This window comes from Stegostoma tigrinum, chromosome 7 (assembly GCF_030684315.1).
Source record: "Stegostoma tigrinum isolate sSteTig4 chromosome 7, sSteTig4.hap1, whole genome shotgun sequence".
In the NCBI taxonomy this organism is placed as follows: domain Eukaryota; kingdom Metazoa; phylum Chordata; class Chondrichthyes; order Orectolobiformes; family Stegostomatidae; genus Stegostoma; species Stegostoma tigrinum.
In genome coordinates this window covers 19103940-19128027 of record NC_081360.1, presented here as the reverse complement: position 1 = coordinate 19128027, position 24088 = coordinate 19103940, and the positions used below count along the sequence as shown (strand labels likewise).

General features: G+C 45.0%; 1 protein-coding gene across 1 annotated transcript in view; it reads right to left on the bottom strand.

Moving 5' to 3' along the window:
- Positions 1–1505: 1505 nt before the first annotated feature.
- The window catches only part of LOC125453955 (protein mono-ADP-ribosyltransferase PARP12-like), a 39942-nt gene continuing 17359 nt past the window's right edge, over positions 1506–24088 (bottom strand). Inside the window, exons 6-12 of the mRNA XM_059647660.1 lie at positions 15824–15992; positions 13782–13902; positions 10682–10778; positions 6313–6400; positions 5370–5500; positions 4960–5111; positions 1506–2283 (exon numbers count right to left, since the gene is read on the bottom strand). Coding sequence (XP_059503643.1) covers positions 1961–2283; positions 4960–5111; positions 5370–5500; positions 6313–6400; positions 10682–10778; positions 13782–13902; positions 15824–15992 — 1081 coding nt within the window. The 3' untranslated portion in view covers positions 1506–1960. The remainder of the gene's footprint in view (positions 2284–4959; positions 5112–5369; positions 5501–6312; positions 6401–10681; positions 10779–13781; positions 13903–15823; positions 15993–24088) is intronic.

Sequence of the window (24088 nt, the reverse complement as noted above, 5' to 3'; positions counted from 1 at the left end):
CGACATGTCCATCATGGGCCTCCATGTGCATTGGGTGTAGGAGTTGGGAGCTCACCTCGCGGCCATACGAGACGTTGGTTCGGCCACTTTTGGAGTATTGCATGCAATTCTGGTCTCTCCTATAGGAAAGATATTGTTAAAACAGAAAGGGTTCAGAAAAGATCGACAAGGATGTTGCCGGAATTGGAGGGTTGGAACTTTAGGGAGAGGCTGAATAGGCTGGGGCTATTTTCTCTGGAGTGTCGGTGGCTGAGGGGTGACCTTATAGAAGTTTATAAAATCATGAGGAACATGGATAGGGTAATTAGGCAAGGTCTTTTCCCCCAGGGTGGGACAGTCCTAAACTAAAGGGCAAACGTTTAAGGTAAGAGGGGTCAAATATAAAAGGGACCTTAGGGGCAACTTCTTCATGCAGAGGGTGGTACGTGCATGGAATGAGCTGCCGGAAGAAGTGGTGGAGACTGGTACGATTACATTTAAACAGCATCTGGCCGGGTATATGAATAGGAAGGGTTTAGAGGGATATGGGCCAAATGCTGGCAAATGGGACTAGATTTATATGGGATCTCTGGTTGGCATAGATGAATTAGACTGAAGGGTCTGTTTCCGTGCTGTATATTGCTATGAGTGTGATGCTAAGTCAGTACAGAGCTAATCCATGTAACACATCCTCGTTATTGAAAGCCTTCACATCTGGCATTTATTCTGAATAACTTTCATTTTTGAATTTAATACTTGATTTAAATGTACAGTATCAGGGGGCTTTTCCAATATGCAGAAATGATGAGGAAGGGTTCTTCTCTCTGATCTAACAACTCGCTATTTCTGCAGTGTGGAGTCACCATTGTATCTTTTAACTGAAAATATGAGAGGAGCAACTGGAGGATGAGGAAGGATCAAAATGAATGAAAAAGAATTTAAATAGCATCTTTCACAACCTCAGGACATAGATTCCCTACAGTGTGGAAGCAGGCTATTCAGCCCATCAAGTCTTCACTGACCTGCCGAACAACATCCTACCCAGGCCCACCCAATCCTGATAACCCTGGATTTTCCATTACTAACCCACCTGGCCCGCACACCATGAGAAATTTAGCATAGCCAATCCAACTAACCTGCACATCTTTGGACCCAGGCGAAACCCAACGCACACACGGGGAAAATGTGCAAACTCCACACAGATAGTCACCTGAGGGTGGAATCGAACCCGGGTCCCTGGCATTGTGAGGCTGCAGCGCAAACCACTGAGCCACTGTGCTGCCCAAGACATCCACCTTAAAGTGTAGTGACTAGATTGTATACAACACTCCAGCTGGGGCCTGACCAGTGTACTACTTACACCTCATGCCAGAAACGTGATGCTGGGATGTAGTTCACCATTACCAATCCTGTGCTTATATTGTGTCTAGGGCCTTCCAGATTACCAGTGGGTCAGGATGGATCACTTGTGAAGCGAAACAGAAGAGGCATCTGTCTTAGTTAACAAGATGGTTTATTCCATTATATCAATCAGTGTTAATTACATTACTAGTCAGGCATAAACACTATAAAAGACTCTCAGGAGCTGTACTGAACGCATCAGCTCCCTTCAACTAGCCATGCAGAACTCAACTGTCTATACCAAAAGACTGTGACATTACCAGATTGGGTGGATTTTTGCAGCATGAACATTAACTCTTTCATAGCCATTGTTTTATACAGTAACCAATGATTTATAAAATTTCAGCACACTGTCAACATGAGTAGAAAAGCAACATTGAGGAGGTTGTAAGTCTAGTTATTGTAAATTATTTGATTGCTTATTGTATAGCCACCAACAAGAAAATGATCATTTTGATTGTCCAGACTGATTGAATGCCCATTTGGAGTGATTAATGGTTAACCGTAAAGCATTGATGAACTGAATTAAGGAGATTGAATGTGTAAACAGCAGCACAGAGGATGGACATACAAGCTGCTGTCACTTGGCTGACGCTGACTTTCCTGACATGACTCCCATTATCCACTGAAAGAAGCCAACTTTGTTGCTGTATTCAATGACGTACTCTGGATAGATCTGGTGCTTCTCAAATATGACGAAGACTGATGGGTTGCAGCCATCGTCAGTGCAGCTGTCATACAGATTGGTGTACGAGCCGTCTTTTGAAGGTGGCCGACAATATTTTGCGTTTCCTTTGAAAAACTGGCCAACCAGGACCCTCGCCAGAAACATAGTCTTCGTGGCTGCTGTGGCGGCGGAGAAGTAATTGTCGGCGTAGGATGCATCTCTGGCCAGGTAACTCCCTATCGATGGAACAGACCATTGTTAAGTACACACACACACACACAGCAGTGAACAAAGACAGACAGAAATGAAACTGCTTTTTCTTTTACCGTGTGGGCATCTGACCAGTCCACAGGCTGTGCACCTTCTGATGGAGATGCAGTCCCAGAATTGGAACAGATTCAGATAACCACCCAACACAACCTTCCCAAGTCTTGCCTCACTGGTGCAATGAGCTAGCTAAAAGCTGCTGGATCAGAGCTTGCACACAAAACGAATAAAAAACCTGATCAACGGGATTGCATTTCAGAAAGTGGACCTGCCTCCCAAGAGCTGGGGGTGGTTTTCGACATTGCAATGGATGGACCACCAGGCTGGTAACCCTGCACCATTCCTCACCACCCACAAGGATAATCTACCCTCACGTGTGAAAATCTTCTCCTCACCTCTTATCTTCTTTCACTTGCCCCCTCCCCGTAGGACTGTGCCCTCTTTAAGGTAATGAAGTGGGCAAGGGTTTAGTTCAGTTGCCAGCGTGCACCCAGTCACCATGCGGACAAACACAGCAGGGATTCCTCGTGTCCTCAAACGACCAAAGCACAGGGAAATAAAACACTCTGAAGCTCACACACGCACAGGATATAAAAATTCACACACGCATGAGAAGGCACAAAGAAACGCCCATGCACACATGCTTGCACACACCCTTCGGTACACACACACACACACACACCAAGGCAGTGGTTAGGAGGAAGCTCTGTTCATTTTCATTCTCCCTAGAAATTTCAGCGCAGAAACAGAGATATCTGGGAACGTACACAAACAAATGTCTCGAGGTAGCCGGGCAGGTTAGTAAAGATGGTCCCTCCAATTCACAAGCGTATAAAAAGAGGTAACTGGAGAAAGCAGAAGGGAAGGTCTGTGATAGAATGGAGAGAGGGAGAGGTTAAATGGTAAAAGGCGAAAGGCAACAGGGAGTGGTAAGAAGGCAAGTAGAGGATAAAAAAAGAAACAAGCCGGGGGCGGGGGGGGGGGGGTGTGAAAGGCAGGCTGATAGGATAGCTCCTGTTTGGGCCTCCTCCATCAGGCTTTGGGACCCTTTCTCAACAGTGGTGCCCAGGATGGTCAAAATGCTCCAACTGAAGTCAGAATACAAAGCAAAAAAGAAAGAAAGATACAACAAAGAACAAACTAGCAAAGAGACACGATACAACATGAGGGCAGAGGTGACAGTCAGAAATTTTTGAAGTCCACATTGAGTTCACTATAGCCCAATCAACAGAGAATAAAAATGACAGGCCTCGAGAAACTCAGGGTCATTCTCAGCTTCACTGAGCACCCAGTCAGTGCTGAACCCCACCACCACCCCCCCCATCCAATGTAGAGAAGACGACATGGTGAATATCAGACACAATACTACATTAAAAGAATGACAAGTAAATTGCTGCTCTACTTAAGATGAGTGTTTAGAGCCTTGGACGATGAGAAGGGAGGGGTTGAAAGCACAGCATTGCATCTCTGAAGCCTGTATGGAAAAGCGCCCCAAGGAACGACTTCTGAGGAACGGTCACGGAATCCGAAACGTTAACTCTGATTTTTCTCCACAGATGCTGCCAGACCTGCTGATCTTTTTCCAACAATTTCTATTTTTGTTTCTGATCTACAGCATCTGCAGTTTTTCTTTTCGGTTTTTACTTACATTCAGCAACTTCACGTTCTACATGTGTGCCTTTCTCCTGATAAAAAAGGTGCTGCTTTGGGTTGCCTTTTGGGGGGTTATCCTAGCTTTTTAGGGACCTGTGCATTTGTAGACCTAATTTAGATCTTCAACCCTTCTACCTGTGCCTCGTATATATTTTTATGCAAGCGGGTGAGTATGAGCTAACTGTCCTCCTGTATACCCAGAAGCACTGTGTACAGGTAGCTGTCACACCACCTCTGCTGAAAATGCATGAAGGTTGGGAATGCTTGGTGTGCAATGATCTAAACTAGCTTGGTGTTCTCCTTAGCACAAGAGAATGTTAGCAGGAGGTTTAATAGACGTGCTCAGAATGGGGTTTGATGCAGGAAATAAGGAGTTTCTGTTGGTGGAAAGGTCGATTACCAGACGGGGAGGGCATAGATTTCAGGTAGCAGAATCAGAAGGAAGACAAAGGGGTTTTGTTTTTAAAAAGCATAGGCAGTTACTTTATCTGGAACGCAGTACTTGAAAGAACATTGTGAGTAGATTCAATAATCACTTTGGAAAGGGGATTGGATAAATACTAGAGAGAGAAAGAAAGTTGCAGTTCCCAGACCGGGACATGTGGGATTGGTTAGTAATGTTTCTGAATGCACTCTGTCAGTCTGTTCCCTATCAATCCGTGTTTCTAATTGTCACATACCAACTTTCTTTAAAAAAATCAAACATATGTCAAACAGTGTCCAGTGTTCGATTTAAGGGAGGTAATTATTAAGAGTCAATTTTACCTGTTCCCACTAATAAATGCGCTGCTGGTCATAAATTATGAAATACATCTGGGAAGTCCAGAGCTCAAGCAAACCAAAAATAAAATGCAACTCCTTTCTTTAACTTTCCCATAGATTAACTACATCCATGCTGTATAACAATGCCCATGTCACGAGTTATCAGGCATGTTGTGTCAGCTGCAGATGTAAACAGAAACTCAAGGTGAAACACTGATTTTGCCTGTTACCTTTCCCATATCCTTCGCCATGTGTCCCACACGTCCTCCAGTCAAAGTTCTCCTTGAGAACTGTTGAGATAGGTGAGGAATCCCAGCCATAGAAAAGCTGTCTCTCATCCACGGCTTTACCACCGTTTTTTTTCTTCATTTGTTCCTTCTGCCTGTCTCAGAAATACAAGAAAAAACCTCCTGTGACCTTCCTGGAAGAGACTGGAGGAAAGATATGCTTCTAATGTGTCAAACATTTTCTGCCTCAGGCTTAATAAGGAAAGGGCAAACATAATTTAAATTTGCCCCCATTACCTATGATATTCACAACAATGAGTAAAGTTCGAAACCATTTAATTGACCAGAAAAAGCCTTGAGAGGACCAGGGTCATGAAAGGTGCTATGGAAATGCAAGTCTTCCTTTTACAAACCATTGAAAGACTTCCCAAAGAGCCAGGTTTTGGACTCGCTCAATTTTCTGGATGACGCCGTTCCTCATGGTCCTCTGAAAGAGGGTCTGCACCTGTTTATATTCCTCTGAAGACTCGGGCACTCGAACCAGCTGCAGAGAGAATGAATCCAAGATCAGAGTCTCAGAGCACGAGGAACAGAGCACATTCAAATACAGCAATGTTGAATACATTTGTTTCGTTTTAATGACAGCTTTAAAATGGAAATACTTATTGAGCATTACGATGACACTACAAATAAGAGTCTGGTTAATCAGGGAGATGGACTAGTCAATGGTGAATCTGCTAAATAGGCCTGATGACTAGCAGTGTATATTAACTAGTTAATGAGCGAATCTGGTTAATGAGCGAGAAACAGTAGGAACTGCCAATGCTTGAGTCAGAGATCACAAGGTGTGGAGCATGAACAACACAGCAGGCCAGGCAGCATCACAGGAGCAGGAAAGCTGGCGTTTTGGGTTGGGATTCTGCTTCAGGAAATCTGAAAATTTTCTGTTGAAGCGTCCCAACCCAAAATGTCAGCTTTCCTGTTGCTCTGACGCTGCCTGGCCTGCTGTGTTCTTCATGCTCCGCACTTTGTGATCTCTGGTTAATGAGCAAATCTGGTTCGTGAGTGAGAGGGTTAGCATTGTATGTCTACTGTCCCCCAGTTAAAGACTTTGCATTTAGAAAGCACTTCCATGCAAATTGATTGCCATATATTGCAGCAGTGAATACACTTCAAAAGCCATTCCAGTGGCAGTAGAGTGCTTCAGGACATGCTGGAGTAATGCAACGTGCTACATGAATGCAAACCTTTATTGTGTGCTCCTTCAGAGCTTTATTACCTTAAATTCTGTTCTTCTCCTATAGTATAGTGAGTGCAACATGAATTGCAATGCTCCATCAGCTGATAGTCCTTTACCTTATACCCATGAGATGGCTGAGCTGACATTTCCCAATGCGTTGGAATGGCTGTGCTTTGAGCTGGCCCATCTTTGATCTTGTCATTACTGTAAGAGGAGAGGCAGCAGTTAAGCGAAAGACATTTTCAGAATGACCCTTGAAAGCCTCCAACTGGCAGCGTGCTGTCCCCCCAAGCAGCAAATGGCATTTGGGCCATTACTGTACTTTATAAAATGGGTAAACAGGACAATGACATCCAACACCTCAAATCTGTCTTGCCATTCACTTGGATCGTGGTGGGGGTCACAGGTCAACTTTATTTATCCACAAGTTGCTCGAAACTATTTCCTGACCAAACAAAAATCTGTAGATCTCAAATGTGAGATCAGCGTTTGACTTTTACAGCCCTTTGACAGAGCGAATTCCAGATTTCCATCAGCCTGTGTATGAAAAAGTGCTTCCTGATTCCTCCTACCTGGCCCAGCTCTCATGTTAGAATTGCTTAGAGAATCATGAGCCATTTTATTTCTTACAGATGGCGTTCTTGACCAGTTGTGTTTTGCAGTAAGATAACTAGCATATTGCCAGTGGCCACAGTCATTGATGATGTGTGAGGAATGTTACAAATCAGTCTGTTTCAATCCAATACATCAAGGATCTATAGCCCCCTCTCTGGTCGATTAGCTGGATGGACAAGGACTATGTTTAACAGCCCTCTAGGAAGTAAGACCTTTAGAAATAGGAAGACAGAATATGGCGTGTTGTGTCTGCTTTGCCATTCAATACAATTGTAGCTAGTCTTTAACTTCAAGTCCTCTTTTCTACTCTTCCTCCCTATCCTTCAAGTCCGTGAGGAACCAAGAATTCTCAGCGTAAAAAGCGTGCAGTGGTGGAGATCAAGAATTCCAACAACACTCAATCCTTTGAGTGAAGAAATTTCTCCTCATCTCAAAAAGGTCCAAAACGATTGATCTCTTATTCTGAGTCTGTTCCTCTTTTTCTAAGAGTCTCCACTCAGGAGCCTCGGTGTCTACCCTATTAAGCCTCCTCAGAAGCTTGTGTGTTTCACCAAGATCAAATCTCAAAACATAGACCCAGTTTGCACAGCCTGCCACCAAACAACAAGTCTCTCATCCCAGGGGTCAATTTATTGCACAATCCACTGCATCACTCCCCCACTGTCTTAGATGTGGAGATCAAAACTGCACATAGTACTCTAGCTACAGGCTCAATGAAACCCTGTACGACCGTAACGTAGACTTTACCCTTGTGTTCCAATCCTCTTACAATAAAGGCCAATGTGCCATTTGCTTTCCTACATTGTTAAAAAAAATTCAGTCACAGGATGTGGGTGTGACTTGCTGAGCCAGAATTTGTTGCCCATTTGTAGACGCCCTCGAAAGGCAGTGGAGGGCTGCTTGCTTGAACCACTGCAGCCCATAATGTTTGGGTAGCCCCACAACGATGTCAGGTTGTCCATCTTCATTGCCTCTTTTGAGAGTTGAGATCAGTTCAACTGAATGGCCTGCTAGAGGTAATTTCAGACCAGTCAAGGATGGTAGTTACTTTCCCTAAAGAGGATTATTGAACAAGGATGGGTTTTTGATGACAATTGACAATGCACTTTTAATTCCAGGTTTTTATTGAATTCAAATTTCACCATCTGCCCTGGCGGGATTTGAACCCAGCTTCACAGAATGTTATCTGGGTCTCTGGGTTATGAGTTAGGCTATTTCCCTCATGGTTTGCTCGACCTCCATGCTAACTTTGTGTGTTCCTGGTGTGGTACACCCAAGTCTCATTGGACATCATCATTCCAGTTTTAACAAAGCATTCAGCATTTTTCATTCTTAGGACCAAAGTGAGTAACTCGCACATTATATTCCGCAGCTCTCTTGTTACCCACTCACTTAACCTGTCTCTTTTCAGTGTCTAAGTGTCACCTCCGCAGCCCATCTCAAAGATTAATCTCCAGGATATTGTTGTAAGCAATGCAGGACAGAAAAAAAAATTGTGCTGACATGAAAATAAATGGAGTTTTCTCTTTTCTTTTGTACATTTGTTCATTAATTATAAAAACAAGGGACCGTAGGACAAAGGCTATTGTGACTGATTGCCAAGGTTCATTCAATCAGATGATGAGCAGTTCATTCACTTTCCAATTGTGCAGGAAGGCAGGGCTCTGTGATGATGGAAGTGCTGAGTGTGTGGGCAGTCATATGATGATACCCATCAAACACAGTCAGCAAACTTACCAGGAGTGTCAAGGAGGGATCTTGTAGCACAGTGGTCATGGCTCTACCTCTGGGCCAGGAAGCTTAGATTCAAGTCCCACTTGTTCCAGAGGTTCGCACTAACATCTCTGAACGGGTAGATCAGAAAATTTCCCACCAGGGGCATCAAACTATTCATTGCCTCCTCAGAGGTTTAAATACGATTAATGATAAGGACAGCTCCATTTGTACGAGAATGGGGAAGACATGCACAAAGATAATACTCAAAAGAAACAGGGTAATCAATATAACTCCAATGTTTGTAGGTGAGGCTCTGTAAGACTCAGTTTTTTGGCTCAGAAAGTTCGGAAAGAATAAAATTGGGCATTTACAATTGCAATTTGCACCTCTAATACAAGGGGGTTGGACTAAAACTGAGAAAAGTGACTTCAATTGTACACTGATAACAAAGTGTGAAGCTGGATGAACACAGCAGGCCAAGCAGCATCTCAGGAGCACAAAAGCTGACGTTTCGGGCCTGGACCCTTCATCAGAGAGGGGGATGGGGAGAGGGAACTGGAATAAATAGGGAGAGAGGGGGAGGCGGACCGAAGATGGAGAGAAAAGAAGATAGGTGGAGAGGAGAGTAGGGGTGGGGGGGTAGGGAGGGGATAGATCAGTCCAGGGAAGATGGACAGGTCAAGGAGGCGGGATGAGGTTAGTAGGTAGGGGTGGGAGGAAGGGATGGGTGAGAGGAAGAACAGGTTAGGGAAGCAGAGACAGGCTGGGCTGGTTGTGTGGTGCAGTGGGGGGAGGGGACAAACTGGGTTGGTTTTGGGATGCGATGGGGGAACGGGAGATTTTGAAGCTTGTGAAGTCCACATTGATACCATTGGGCTGCAGGGTTCCCAAGCGGAATATGAGTTGCTGTTCCTGCAACCTTCGGGTGGCATCATTGTGGCACTGCAGGAAGCCCATGATGGACATGTCATCTGAGGGATGGGAGGGGGAGTTGAAATGGTTTGCGACTGGGAGGTGCAGTTGTTTGTTGCGAACCAAGCGGAGGTGTTCTGCAAAGCGGTCCCCAAGCTTCCGCTTGGTTTCCCCAATGGAAAGGAAGCCACACCGGGTACAATGGATACAATATACCACATTGGCAGATGTGCAGGTGAACATCTGTTTGATATGGAACGTCATCCTGTGGCCTGGGATGGGGGTGAGGGAGGAGGTGTGGGGACAAATGTAGCACTTCCTGCGGTTGTGGTTTGGTGAAAGCACACCATGAGTACGTTGACCTGTGTATTAAGGGGACAATACACTTGATTTGGAGATGGAGTCGAGGTTCATTAGGTTGGTTCCTGGGATGAGGACGTTCCTCCAATGCTGAGAAGCTGAGTTAATTAGACCTGTATTCTCGAGGATTTAGAAGAATGAGTGGTGATCTCATTGAAATGTAACACCTTCTGAAGGGGCTTGACAGTACAAAATCATTCCCCTTCCCCCCAAACAAATCCCCTTCCCACCCCCCAACCCCCTGACATCCCTGGGACAAAGGGGCACAGTTTCGGAAAAGGGGACCGATTATTAAGGACTGACATGAGCAGAAATTATTTCACTCAGAGGGTTGTGAATATTTGGGAGTTGCTTCCCCAGATGGTTGGGATTGGTCCAACAGCGAATACTGAAGGCTGAGATTGACAGATTTCCAGATCTATCAGGGAACTGAGGATAAGGGTGACAAGCAGGAAAGTGTGGAGGTGAGTATATCAAGTGACCAAAGACGGGGGAGGGGGTGAACATTTTAGGATTTTATTCTAAATTCAAGCCGTTGGCGAATTGGGAGCCAGCATAGGTCAATGGTATGGAGAGAAAGCAAGGTACGGTCTCCGGTGGCAAGGGTGGGAAGGGGTCCGGTAAGGTGGGAGATTGGGTGCCTTTGGTGAAGGTGCTGTGTTGTGGGGAGGATTCAGTGAGAGTGACTGTGGGCAGTGGAGGGTGGGCTGTCAGAGTGATTGTCAGGGAGAGAGATAATGGGAACTGCAGATACTGGAGAATCCAAGATAACAAAGTGTGGAGCTGGATGAACACAGCAGGCCAAGCAGCATCTTAGGAGCACAAAAGTAATACATGAGATCTCCAGCTGCCTGGGGGATGTTCGAGCCTGTGTGTCAGTACCTGTACATCTGCCTTTCCATTTCCTGCTCCGATATAAACCGAGGTCTCCTCCGGATTTCCCTGCACGTTCCCAGAAGCATGTTCGTCTGGATCATTGCTTCACGAGAAGGAAAACAATGCCGCCAATTTAACTCACGCACAAAAAGTCTTACACACAAACATTTCAGCTGCTAAAACAGAAACAGTGGCTAAGTGAAACAGTCCTCGTCTGCTTTAGACTCAGTAGGTGACTGCCTTTTGTTTTGGTTGGAGGCTTTTTACAATGGTACGCTTCGAGCTGGCCAGCGGCTGTTTTACTCAATAACAAAGTGTGGGGCTGGATGAACACAGCAGGCCAAGCAGCATCTCAGCAGCACAAACGCTGACGTTTCGGGCCTAGACCCTTCATCAGAGAGGGGGATGGGGTGGGGGTTCTGGAATAAATAGGGAGAGAGGAGGAGGCGGACTGAAGATGGAGAGAAAAGAAGATAGGTGGAGAGGAGAGTATAGGTGGGGAGGTAGGGAGGGGATAGGCCAGTCCAGGGAAGACGGACAGGTCAAGGAGGTGGGATGAGGTTAGTAGGTAGCTGGGGGTGCGGCTTGGGGTGGGAGGAAGGGATGGGTGAGAGGAAGAACAGGTTAGGGAGGCAGAGACAGGTTGGACTGGTTTTGGGATGCAGTGGGTGGGGGGGAAGAGCTGATGAAGGGTCTAGGCCTGATACATCAGCTTTTGTGCTCCTGAGATGCTGCTTGGCCTGCTGTGTTCATCCAGCTCCACACTTTGTTATCGGGGAAGAACTGGGCTGGTTTTGGGATGCAGTGGGTGGAGGGGAAGAGCTGGGCTGGTTGTGTGGTGCCCATGCGGGTACCCATGGCCACCCCCTTTGTCTGTAGGAAGTGGGAGGAATCGAAAGAGAAGTTGTTGAGGGTGAGGACGAGTTCAGCTAGGCGGATGAGGGTGTTGGTGGAGGGGGATTGGTTGGAGAAACCAAGCGGAGGCTTGGGGACCGCTTTGCAGAACACCTCTGCTCGGTTTGCAACAAACAACTGCACCTCCCAGTCGCAAACCATTTTAACTCCCCCTCCCATTCCTCAGGTGACATGTCCATCATGGGCCTCCTGCAGTGCCACAATGATGCCACCCGAAGGTTGCAAGAACAGCAACTCATATTCCACTTGGGAACCCTGCAGCCCAATGGTATCAATGTGGACTTCACAAGCTTCAAAATCTCCCCTTCCCCCACTGCATCACAAAACCAGCCCAGCCTGTCTCTGCCTCCCTAACCTGTTCTTCCTCTCACCCATCCCTTCCTCCTACCTCAAGACGCACCTCCATTTCCTAGCTACTAACCTCATCCCACCTCCTTGACCTGCCCATCTTCCCTGGACTGACCTATCCCCTCCCTACCTCCCCACCTATACTCTCCTCTCTACCTATCTCCTTTTCTCTCCAACTTCGGTCCACATTCCCCTCTCTCCCTATTTATTTCAGTTCCCTCACCCCATCCCCCTCTCTGATGAAGGGTCTAGGCCCGAAACGTCAGCTTTTGTGCTCCTGAGATGCTGCTTGGCCTGCTGTGTTCATCCAGCTTCACACTTTGTTATCTTGGATTCTCCAGCATCTGCAGTTCCCATTATCACAGGCCAAGCAGCATCTCAGGAGCACAAAAGCTGATGTTTCGGGCCTAGACCCTTATACTTTTCGGGTTTTGCCAGTTCAGCTGTGGACACTTTCACACGTGAAACTGGGCATGTTATGTTCCTTGGGAGCAGAATGAGCAGCTTGCTGCAGATGGTCACACCAATGTGTTCTTTTAGCCACTGCGCTGGCCCTTGTTCACTGATTTCCGGCACTGTTTCCTGCTCACAACTGATCTCTCCCACTGCCCTTGTATACCTGAGCCGCGTGCACTTTGTGTTGGTAAACATCATATAAACCACAGAAGGTAGTGGCTCGGTGTCAAAATGCACAAGTGCCCGGTAAAGTCCCCACTACAGTTAGCTGAACACAAAAGTTCAGTTTGAGACTTTAGCCCAGCGGTGAAGGAGTGCCGCGCTGTCACAGCAGCAGCTTTTCTGATGAGGTGATGAAGGTTTCACCCGCCCCCATGGAGGATGGAAATGATATCACGGACTCCCTACAGCATGGAAGCAAGCCATTCAGTCCACACCCACCTTCTGATGAGCATTCCACCCAATCCTGCAACCCCATATTATCCATGGCCGATCCACCTAGCCTGCACGTCTTTGGGCTGTGGGAGGAAGCCGGAGCTCCTGGAGGAAACCCACGCAGACACGGGGAGAATGTGCAAACTCCGCGCAGACAGTCGCCCGAGGCTGGAATTGAACCCGGATCCCTGGCGCTGTGAGGCAGCAGTCCTAACCACTGAGCCACCGTGTCCCCACTCCGGTTCCTGGTGTGCTAAACCATATTTTCTTCATTCAAGATACAAGACTCCTCAGCCAAGCAGAAAACGTTCACAGCAAGGAATAGGTTTATTTGTAACAGGCAGCATCTTAAAGAGGTTTCAGGACGTGGCAGGGTTCAAAGAAATGCAGGCAAGCTCCTCCTGTCTTGGTCAACATCCATCCCTCATTTTTTTCTTCCCTTTATTCATTCACGGGATGAGGGCACTGCTGGCCAGGCAGCATTTATTGCCCATCCCTTATTGCCCAGAGGGCAGTTAAGAGTCAACCATATTGCTGTGGGTCTGGAGTCACATGTTGGCCAGATCAGGTGAGGATGGCAGTTTCCTTTCCTACAGGACATTAGTGAACCAGATTGGGGTTTATTCCCCAATAATTGGCAACGGATTCATGGCCATCATTAGATTCTTAATTCCAGATATTTACTGAATTCGAATTCCACCATCTGCTGTGGCGGGGGTTCGAAGATGGGTCCCCCAAAATGTTTATCTGGGTCTCTGGATCAACAGTCCAGCAGCAGTATCACTAGGCTATCACCTCCCCATAAACGAAACAGATTTGCTTATGACATACTCAGGCCCGCCTGAAAGGTTAATGCAGACCAGCCATTGTTCTTTTAGAGAAAACAAAGACTGAATGAAAAGTTGTTCTGTGAACCGGGCGCAAGTTCTTCCTCACAGTAAAGTGACTGTACCTTCAAAGTCCACTGTGTAGTAATGCTTGTCGATCTGGAATTCTGCTATCTCCTTGCTGTTCGCCAAATACAGGTTCTCCAGGTCAGTCGACGTGATTGAGGAAGCAGCACTGGAACTTGCCTGTCAGATTATAACACCAGAGGTGAGGAGAAAGGCTGGCTCAAAACCAAAACACAGCGGGTGCTGCAAACCGGAACAAAAATTGCTGGGGGTGGGGGGGAATCTCAGCGGCAGTTAGGCAGCAAAGAGAGAAACAAGTCAATGTTTTAGGTTTGCTGCCCATTCTAAGAGATGATAAAAAAACTTTATGAGCTGTTAAGCCGGTGGAAGGTGGTAGGATGAAGAGAAAGTTTTGAGGGGGGTTCAGGGAAGATTAGACAACAAAACATTTCACGATGCGACAGCAAAGAGATTGGTAACAGATACAAGTAAAGAAAGGTCATGTCCAAACGAAGTGTAGATTGGTGCATTGAAAAAACCATCTGAATGCAACATGAAAGAAACAACACAAGATGAACTCAACGGGCCAATAAAAAAAGACAAACATGATGAGAAATTTCTCCACCTAGAGGGAGGTGAGCCTCTGCCATAGAAAGGAGTTCAGGCCAAAACATGGAATATTTTCAAGACCGAGATGGATATATGGCAAAAAAAACTGCAGATGCTGGAATCCAAGGTGAACAAACAGGGGGCTGGAAGAACACAGCAGGCCAGGCAGCATCTGGAGGAAAGGAGCAGTCAATGTTTCGGGTGTTAACCTTCTTCAGGACTGGATGTGGGGGTAGGGGGAGCTGCCGATAAAGAGTGAGGGGGTGAGGGGTGGAGGTGGAATGGTGGTGGTAGGTGGATGGGGTGGTAGTAGGTACGAGCTGGTTGGTCGATGGAGGGGATGAATCCAGTTTGTGGCTGGAAGGGAGGGGTCAGCAGGTGGAATGGAAGGGAGGAGGCAGGGCTGGAAAGGGAGCCAAGGGCAGGGTGGCAAAAGCATTTGAAATTGGCAACTCAAGTGTTGAGTGCCCCGGGCTATAGGATTCCCAGTTGGAAGATCAAGTGTTGTTCCTCAAATTTGCATGCCGACTCGCTCTGACACTGTGGGAGACAGAGGACAGACATGTCGTAGGGAGCGTGGGGGTTGGGGTGAGTTGAAATGGGTGTTGACCGGGAGGTTAGATTGGCCATTAAGGGCCAGGCGCAGATGACTAAAGGGGTCAAAGGGTATGGAGAGAAAGCAGGAACAGGGTACTGGGTTGGAAGATCAACCATGATCATATTGAATGGTGGAGCAGGCTCAAAGGGTCGAATGGCCTACTCCTGAGGGGGCGAGTGTTCGGAATGGCTTCAATCTTCATTAGACTAAGCAAACCAAATCTGTAGCAATAACATAATGGCTAAATTCACGTATACAAGGTAGTATTCTGGAGTAGTACGTCAAGGAACCTGCTATAGCACAGCCTAAAATAGAACAGCTCTGAAGAAGGGTCACTGGACTGAAACTTTGCTTTCTGTCCACAGATGCTGCCTGACCTGCTGAGTTTCTCCAGCGATTAATGCTTCCGTTGTGTGACAAGCTACTTCAGTACTGGGCGATGAGAAAGGTGAATGCACAAGATTGTGTGAATGGGGGCTGGAGGGCAAGCTGACTATTAATGTGACAGAATTTTATACCAAGAATGGAAGTAAATTATTTATGTTTGAAACTAGAGCAGAAGAAAGCAAACCATGTGGATATGAGGGATGAGTCAGTTGATTGGCAAACTACTTCAGAAGTACACAAGAAATGAGATAACATGGTGTGGAGCTGGATGAACACAGCAGGCCAAGCAGCATCAGAGGAGCAGGAAGGCTGACATTTTGGGTCTAGACCCTTCTTCTTGGGGGTGAGTATTTTTTAAAAAAAGAACAATCAACTGGTATTGGCAAAAATGTACAGTCATTTGAAGCATAGAGAATGTTAATGCAAACTAGTATGGACCAGAGTACCAGATGATATGTTTCTTTTGAATATGGTCCATGTAATTCAACACAGCAACCAGAAGCTCACCTGTTTACCATATTCAATCCATTCTCCAGTGTTAACCTGCCAGTACCAAAGCCACTCGGTGGTTAGGGTGTAGTGCTGAGGTTTGGTGACGGACGAGACAGTGGACAGACGCCTCACCTTGTTCAAGTTGTTGGTCATGGTCATAAAATTAATGGCTGGGGGTCCAGCTCTGCTTCCGAAAACAAACAGACAATTCAGTTGTCATCCAAAGAGTGAAGTCAATCCTCGTCAAATGGTGTGCTTTTGAGTATTACTGAGCAACAACATCACATAAAACCCTGTAAGCAGACTTTCTGCTCTTTATGTTGGAGTGCCCTTTGTGCCTGATCTCCGTCTGTGACGTCCACCACACTGGCTGGGAGCCAACTCTGAGCCCAAGCTTCTTCAGTCCACCTGCAAACTTTAAAGGGATGCCAAGTCCTCTTTGTTTAACCCTTTGCTCAGAGGCTTTGGAAACTTGCCACAAAGCCAGCTGAAAGCAAACGTTGCAGAAATCAGCTGCACTCTAAACTGTCAGCTACTTGGGAGCAGCCCGGCTGACTGAGGATGACCGAAAGCTAACACATCACACCCTGTGGCACACCCTTCCCCCACGCTCCGTGTGTTCGGTCCTCCGAAGGAAGTAAAAGTGTATGGATGGACCACTGCCAAAGCACATCACGGCACCTTTAATGCAAACAGTAATGAGATCAACCATGATGGTATTAACTGGCAGAGTAGGTGCTATGGACTGTCCAGCTTACTACTGATTTAGATGTTTGTTTTGAATGGCATCATTGAATAAGTGACTTTGAGGAGTTGGCGAGAGGATGAGAAACCACAAGTGATGTGGAAACTCTTCTACTAAAAAGCATCCAACCCTGTTAAACAAGGACTGACAATGTTTTTGGACTGGTTAACAAGACATGAGCTGAGAAAGGTACAAGTACAGAGGAAATTGCTTAGCTCCTGTAAGAATAAAACCAGAGGGAGCAACTTTATTTACAGAACAGGTTACCGTCTGGACTGCTCTGGACTGAAGAGAGAAGGAAAGCAAATTCAATCAGGATGTAGAAGGGGATTGTCTAAATGCTGCAATACTCCTCCAGGGAATGTTTCCAGGGAAGAGAGCAGGGGAGTGCAACTGATTGGATCACTCTTTCAAGGAGTCAACCCATGAACAATGAGTTCAATAGCCTCCCTCAGATTCAAATAAAATGATGTTCAATTCAAATTAGTTATTACATCATTTTTGTCTCAAAGCATATCACCAGAACCGAGTTTGGGCTGAGAATGCTGATAAACACAGGCAGCCCAGGACAGGGGGCTCCTTGTAGTGTTTGACTCTGCTCCAGGATAATGGAATGTGTGTTGGGTAGGACGGGGAGAAAAAGAAGTGTACATGTGCATATGTGTGTGACAGAGTTTGTGTATATGTGGACTTGTGTATGTAAGCACATCCGAGAACAGGTGTTTGTGAGCATACATTTATAATATATATTAGGAGAGATAGAGTGTGCATGTGCATGTGTGTTTGTGTATGTGTGAGACAGAGTGCATATGAGAATATGTGTCTCTGAGTGTGTCGGAGTGTATTGAGGATGTGTGAATGTGAGAGCGTTCATGTGTGAGTGCGAGTGTGTGAGAGTGCTTATGGGTGTGTGTGCGTGAGAGTGTGTGTGCTTGAGAGTGTGCGCACGTGTGTGTCCCTGTGTGAAAATGACTGCGTGCTGGGGCAAAAAAATGAAGTAAAAACTGTGAGGAATTAATTTAAATAAGGAGACCAATGTCACTTTGACAGATACAAACTGCCCCAGATATAAACATTTCTATCATCACTAACACCCTTATTCCCCCCTTCCCTCTATAAGAGTTAGGGTCAGGTGTGGTTTGTAATTACTAAAAATGGCCAGACGATTGGTAGCTGAAGCAGGTATTTACTCTGTCAGAATTGTGACCTTCACGCTCTTAGCAACCAGATAAGAGAATGAAATGTGTCATAGGAATCTCACGTGAGTCTTATTAAAAATAAGGAAAAATGTAGCCACTGCTTACACCAAGACAATTTTGATAAGGGAAACGCTGAGAGAAGCCCTTCTCGCAATTAAAGTTTGTTGTTTAACATGGGATAGAAGGGGAAAGTCACATTCTGAAGGGTCCTGACCCAAAATGTCAACTTTCCTGCTCCTCTGATGCTGCCTGGCCAGCTGTGTTCCTCCAGCTCCACACTGTGTTATCTCTGACTCTAGCATCGGCAGTTCTTGCTATCTCACATTAGTTAAGACCCTTTTGGTGATTGTAATCACATATACATACACGTATACACACACACGTGCGCATAGGTATAATAGCAGTTTTAAAGTATTCAACATCAAGGGATTTAATTGGATTCCTGTAAAGCAGCTTTAAACACAGAATTTCTTGATAAGGACACCCTTGGAAAAAAAATCCTTGAAAGAGGCCACTTTTATTAGTTGGTTCAAAGTTGTCTAGTAAAGTTTAGAAGAAAAAGCCTGATCTTGTGAATAATTCAGATTCTTTAGATGTTTGTCATTGCATTTTATATACACCTGTATAGGTATATGAAAGTTCTAAATACAATCAAGAAACTAATACTAAAGCATTGAACTGAATTCCTATGGACAGACAGCCTTAGACATCAGCAAGGAGCCCCCATACTGCAGCAGGGATGATTGAATAACAGAGACAAGAGTCAATAGTATTGGAATGTAATTGAATAAAATGCAAAGGTAGGCGATAAAGGCGTCTGGTCAACATCATGAGATCACAGGAAGCCCTGGAGTTGTCCATCACTGACCATGCAGTCACATGATTAACTTGACGGGACGTGTATGTAACCATTTAATAATATGATTGGTTTGTAATAATCAAAGACAGGCTGCAAACTTATGAGTAAAAGTTTATGCCTTTCCATTGTTTCGTCAAGCAGCTTCTGTACTCCCTGGGGTTTCTTCCCATCAGTGTTACATCAATAAACTTGTTAATAGTGGAAGAGGCTCTGGGTGTCAAGTGATTCGGTTGGTCATTCCACTCCAACAGTGTGTATGTGCAAACGTGTATCTCTGTATCCGTGTGTGAGAGAATGAATGACAAAGAGAGTGCGTCTGCATGACACAGTGTGCACGTGTGTGCATGCGCGTGAGCGAAACAGTGTGTGCATGGCTCTGTGTGAGAACGTGTGCATGTGTCTACTTGCATGTAAATGAGAATGTGTGAGAGAAAGAGAGAATGTGTGATTGTGTGTGTGAGAGAGGAAAATGTGTGATTGTGTGTGTGAGAGAGAAATTGTGATTGTGCGTGTGAGAGAAAGGTGTGATTGTGTGAGAGAGCAAGAAATGTGTGATTGTGTGTGCAAGAGCAAGAAATGTGTGATTGTGTGTGAGTGAGAAATGTGCGATTGTGTGTGCAAGAGCAAGAAATGTGTGATTGTGTGTGAGCAAGAAATATGTGATTGCGTGTGCGAAAGAGAGAAATACGTGATTGCATGAGCGAGACAGAAATGTGTGACTGTGTGTGTGCAAGAGAGAAACGTGTGACTGTGTGTGCGAGAGCGAGAAATATGTGATTGTGTGTGCAAGAGTGAGAAATGTGTGATTGTGTGTGCGAGAGCGAGAAATGTGTGATTGTGTGTGCAAGAGTGAGCAATGTGTGATGGTGTGTGCAAGAGCAAGAAATGTGTGATGTGTGCATGTGAGAGAGAAATGTGTGATTGTGTGTGAGATAGAGAAATGTGTGATTATGTGTGACAGAGAGAAATGTGTGATTATGTATATGTGGAAGTGTGTCTCTGTTTTGTGTGCATGCGAGGATGTGTGTGTCTGTCTCTGTGTTTATGTAAGAATGTAGGTATGTGAGTGTATGTCTCTATGCGTCTGAAAATGCATTTGTGTATGTGAGAATGTGTGTCTCTATTTGTGTGTGTTTATGTGAGAATATGAGAGAGAGTGTGTGCATGGCTAAGAGTGCGTGTGGCTGAGAGCGTGCACACATGTGAGAGTGCACGTGAGACAGCAGGTGCATGTGTGCACGTCACTGTTTGTACCTTTGTGAGAATGTGTGTCTATGCTTGTATGTGTAAGAATGTATCAATGTGTGTCTGTATTCTGTATGTATGTGAGAATGTACGTGGGAATGTGAGGGTGTGTGTTTCTGTCTGTGTGTGTCAGAGAGAGAGAGAAAACATGAGTGTGTGCGAGAGACAGAAAGCGACAGAGAATGCGAGACAGAGAGTGTGAGAGAGACTGAGTGAGAGAGAGGACATGAGACAGCGCATGCGCAAGAGACAGCAAGCACAAGAAACAGTGAGTGCATGAGAGAGTGCGTATGTGACAGTGCGTGAGAATGTGAGCGTGTGTGTGATTAAGGCAATTTAAATGATAGTGATGTCACATTTTTGAAGTGAAGCAACACTGGCTTTAGTGACAGGACAGAGTTTGAGGAAACATTCAGAATGGGACATATTGCCCATCAAGCTGTACTACACATCGAGTCTCAGCATTTTAGTGATTAGGTGGAGACGTGGAAGAGAAAGAAACAAAAGGAAGCAAATGCTGCTCTCTGTATCCCACTACCATGTGGGACATCCTGCTCAAAATGTTTCCAAAGGTTTCCAGGTTGAGAACTGAATTGTTCAGTTGGAATTTCAGGCTGAGTAGATGTGGCCTCAAACCAAGGGATTGCCAACAAAGATGGCCATTTGTATCAGCTGCAGACTTAAAGACACATTCCACAACATTCAGCAGAAATACATTCATTCGAGAAGGAAGAGTTCTAGAAAAAGGATGTGGCTAATTAAGGAAGTTAAAAATTGAAAGAAATTTGAAAAGAATGTGTGTCACTCAGCAAAGGTTAGTGACAGGATAGAAGGGTGAGTAGGAAATGGAAAAACAATACTATAGGAACAGCAAAGAATTACTAGAAGAATGACAAGGAGGGAGAAGTTAAGAGAATGCCAGTGAGCAATATAAAATCAGATGGGAAGAGTTTCTACACTCTATCACACGTATTTAAAAAGCAGAATAAGTAAATTGAGCTTTAAACTTAGTGAGCTTATCTGGGGAATTATTAATGGGAAATAAGCAAATGGCAGATGAATTAATTTATTTTGCATCTATGTTCACTGTAAATAATGTCCCAGAAATAATTGTAAGTGAGGAAGTGAAAGGAAGAGAAGAACGTAAAACAATTACAATCACCAAGGAAAGGATATGGGGAAAAAAATATTCCAATTGAAAGCTGACAAGTTCACAGGTCCTGATGGACTTTATCCAAGGATTGGAAAGAAATTGAAGCTGATGGCGTGGACATCCATTTTTTAAAATTCCCTAGATTACAGAGAGTTCCCACTGGATTGATAAACAGTTAATGTATTTGAAGAAAGGAGGCAGCAGCAAGCAGGAAATTGCAGGCTAGTTAGCTTAACATCTGTCAGAGAAATACTGGAATGTATCATTACAAAGGTCATTGAGGGAACTTAGAAAATCTCAATGCAGTCAGGCAGTCAGCATGGTGTTGTGAAAGGGAAACCCTTTTTGGCTAATATGTTGAAGTTCTTTGAGGAATTAGCAAAAAGCATGGATAAAGGGAAATCGTTCAACATGATCTACTTAGATTTCCAGAATGCATTTAACAAGCATCACATAGAAAGGTTACTACACAAAGTAAGAGTTCATTATATAGGGAACAATATAAGGATAGAGCATTGGTTAGCTAACAGGAAATAAACAGTAGGTGTTAATGGGTCATTTTCAGGTTGGCAAAACATATCGACTGAAGTGCTGAAGGGATCAGCTGCTGAGGCCTAACTTTTTACAATTTATATCAATAACCTACATGTTGCAAAATTTGCTGATGACAGAAAGATAGGAGAGTAAGTTCTTAAAAAAAAGCTTAAGGAGTCTAATGGGCTATAGATGAAATTAATTGGCAAAACAATTGGGAGGTGGGCTATAATGTGAGCAAGTGTGAACTTATCAGGAAGACTGGAAAAGGGGCAAGTTATTTACGTGGACAGAAATTGCACAACTCAGAGGTTCAGGCAGATCCGTGTATCCTGGTACAAAACTGTTAGCGTGCAGCTACTGTATGGGTGGTGATCCCAACTTGCAGTTGGGATAAATTGCTGCTATCGCTCCCTTCGCTGGACTAGGTTTAAGGGCCTACTTGGTTTTAGGTGGTGAAAGAAAACCACTAATGGTTCTGATCAAGGGGAGGATCTTGCATGAAACAGGATTTCACAATCGTGATCAGGTACAAGTTACAATGCATTTTACTTTTAAAACAGTTGGAAAACTTGTGGATATGGGTCTTCAGCTGACAAGATCTGAAGATGCTCTGCCTTTTCCCAATCCAAATACTTACATCATCATTGGATCCGGGTGGAGCTGAATACAGCCTCCAACATTAACCCTTTTGGAACTACTGTCCTGGCTAACAGCGAATTTAATGAATAATTGGAAAGACTAACTGAATATTGCTGCTTATTGCAAATAAAATGGAATGTAAAAGTTGGGAAGTTTTGCTGCAGGTGTAAAGAGCATTGGGAATCCACGTGAATAACTTGCCCCTTTTCCACACTTGCTGATAAGTTCACACTTGCTCACATTATAGTCCACCTCCCAATTGTTTTGCCAATTCATTTAATCTGTAGCCCATTAGACTCCTTAAAAGCATTTTTTTTAACATCTAGAGTACTGTGTTCAGTATTAGTTTCCTTATTTAAGAAAGGACCTAATTATATTTGAAGCTGTTCAGAGAAGGTTAACTTGACTGATTCTTGGGATGAAGGGATTATCTTAGGAGGAAAGGCTGACACTGAAGTTTAGAAAAATGTGAGATGATTTTATTGAAACATACAAGATCCTGAGGAGATAATGGGAACTGCAGATGCTGGAGAATTCCAAGATAATAAAATGTGAAGCTGGATGAACACAGCAGGCCAAGCAGCTCCTGAGATGCAGATCCTGAGGAGATCCTGAGGAGACTTGACCGAGTGGATGTTGAAAGGGTGTTTGCCTTCGTGGGAGATACAAAAACTAGTGAACACAGTTTAAAAATGATGGGTGTTTCACAGGTTATTTTTATCCCTTCAAGCATTGAGAGTCTTCTCCAGACGATGGGAGAGACAAAAAAAACTGCAGATGTTGGAATCCGAGGTAAACAAACAGGAGGCTGGAAGAACACAGCAGGCCTGGCAGCATCTGGAGGAAAGGAGCAGTCACCGTTTCAGGTATTACCCTTCTTCAGGATAAACGCATTGGATAGTTTTAAGGCAAAAGTAGACAGATTTTTGATGAACAAGGAACTTAAAGAGCGCTGGGGCAGGTAGGATCAACCATGTTATTGAACAGTGGAGTGGGCTCGAGGGGCTGAATGGACTCCTCTTGTGTATGTTGGTATGACTGCTGGCATCACAAGAGTTAACACTAAGATTGACATAAACAGACGTTGTGACAAATGAAGGATTAGGCTACTTGGAACAACAACGCACAAAACAGCAATAGCATATCAAACATATAGTGCCTTAAGTAAACAAACTGTAAAGTTAGCCTTTCGTTGCTTCGGTGTCAAGAGACAGGCACCTTCCCACTTAGCAATAATCTGGTGTTTGAACTTCGTAACAGGGAAAACCACAGAAGTGCTGAGTTCTTACTTTGCTGATTTGCTGGATGGAACTCTGACTCTCCTGTAGGACAACTGGGAACCATTCCACACGCTGGGCATCTTGTCTTGAGTTCTGAACATTCCACATTGCCTTTTCAATTGCCTCAGGCTGTTGGGAATCTTTCTAGATGCAACCATTTATTCAGAACACTCTCCTTTAGTCAGCTATGGCTCTGTGGGCACACTTTTGCCTCAAAACCAGCTCTTACGAATGAATTAGGAACAGCAGCCAGTCTCTTGAGTGCACTTCTCCATTCAGTAAGATCCTTCACCTAACGAAGGGGTTGAGCTCAGAAAGCTTGTGGTTTTAAATAAACCTTTTGGACTATTGGGGTGGCATAGTGGCTCAGTGGTTAGCACTGCTGCCTCACAGCACCGGGACCTGGGTTCGATTCCAGCCTCAGGCGACTGTCTGTGCGGAGTTTGCACATTCTCCGTGTGTCTGCGTGGGTTTCCTCCGAGTGCTCCGGTTTCCTGCCACAGTCTGAAGATGTGCAGGTTAGGTGGATTGGCCATGCTAAATTGCCCGTAGTGTTCAGGGATGTGTGGATTATAGGGGGATGGGTCTGGGTGCGATGCATCAAGGGGTGGTGTGGACTTGTT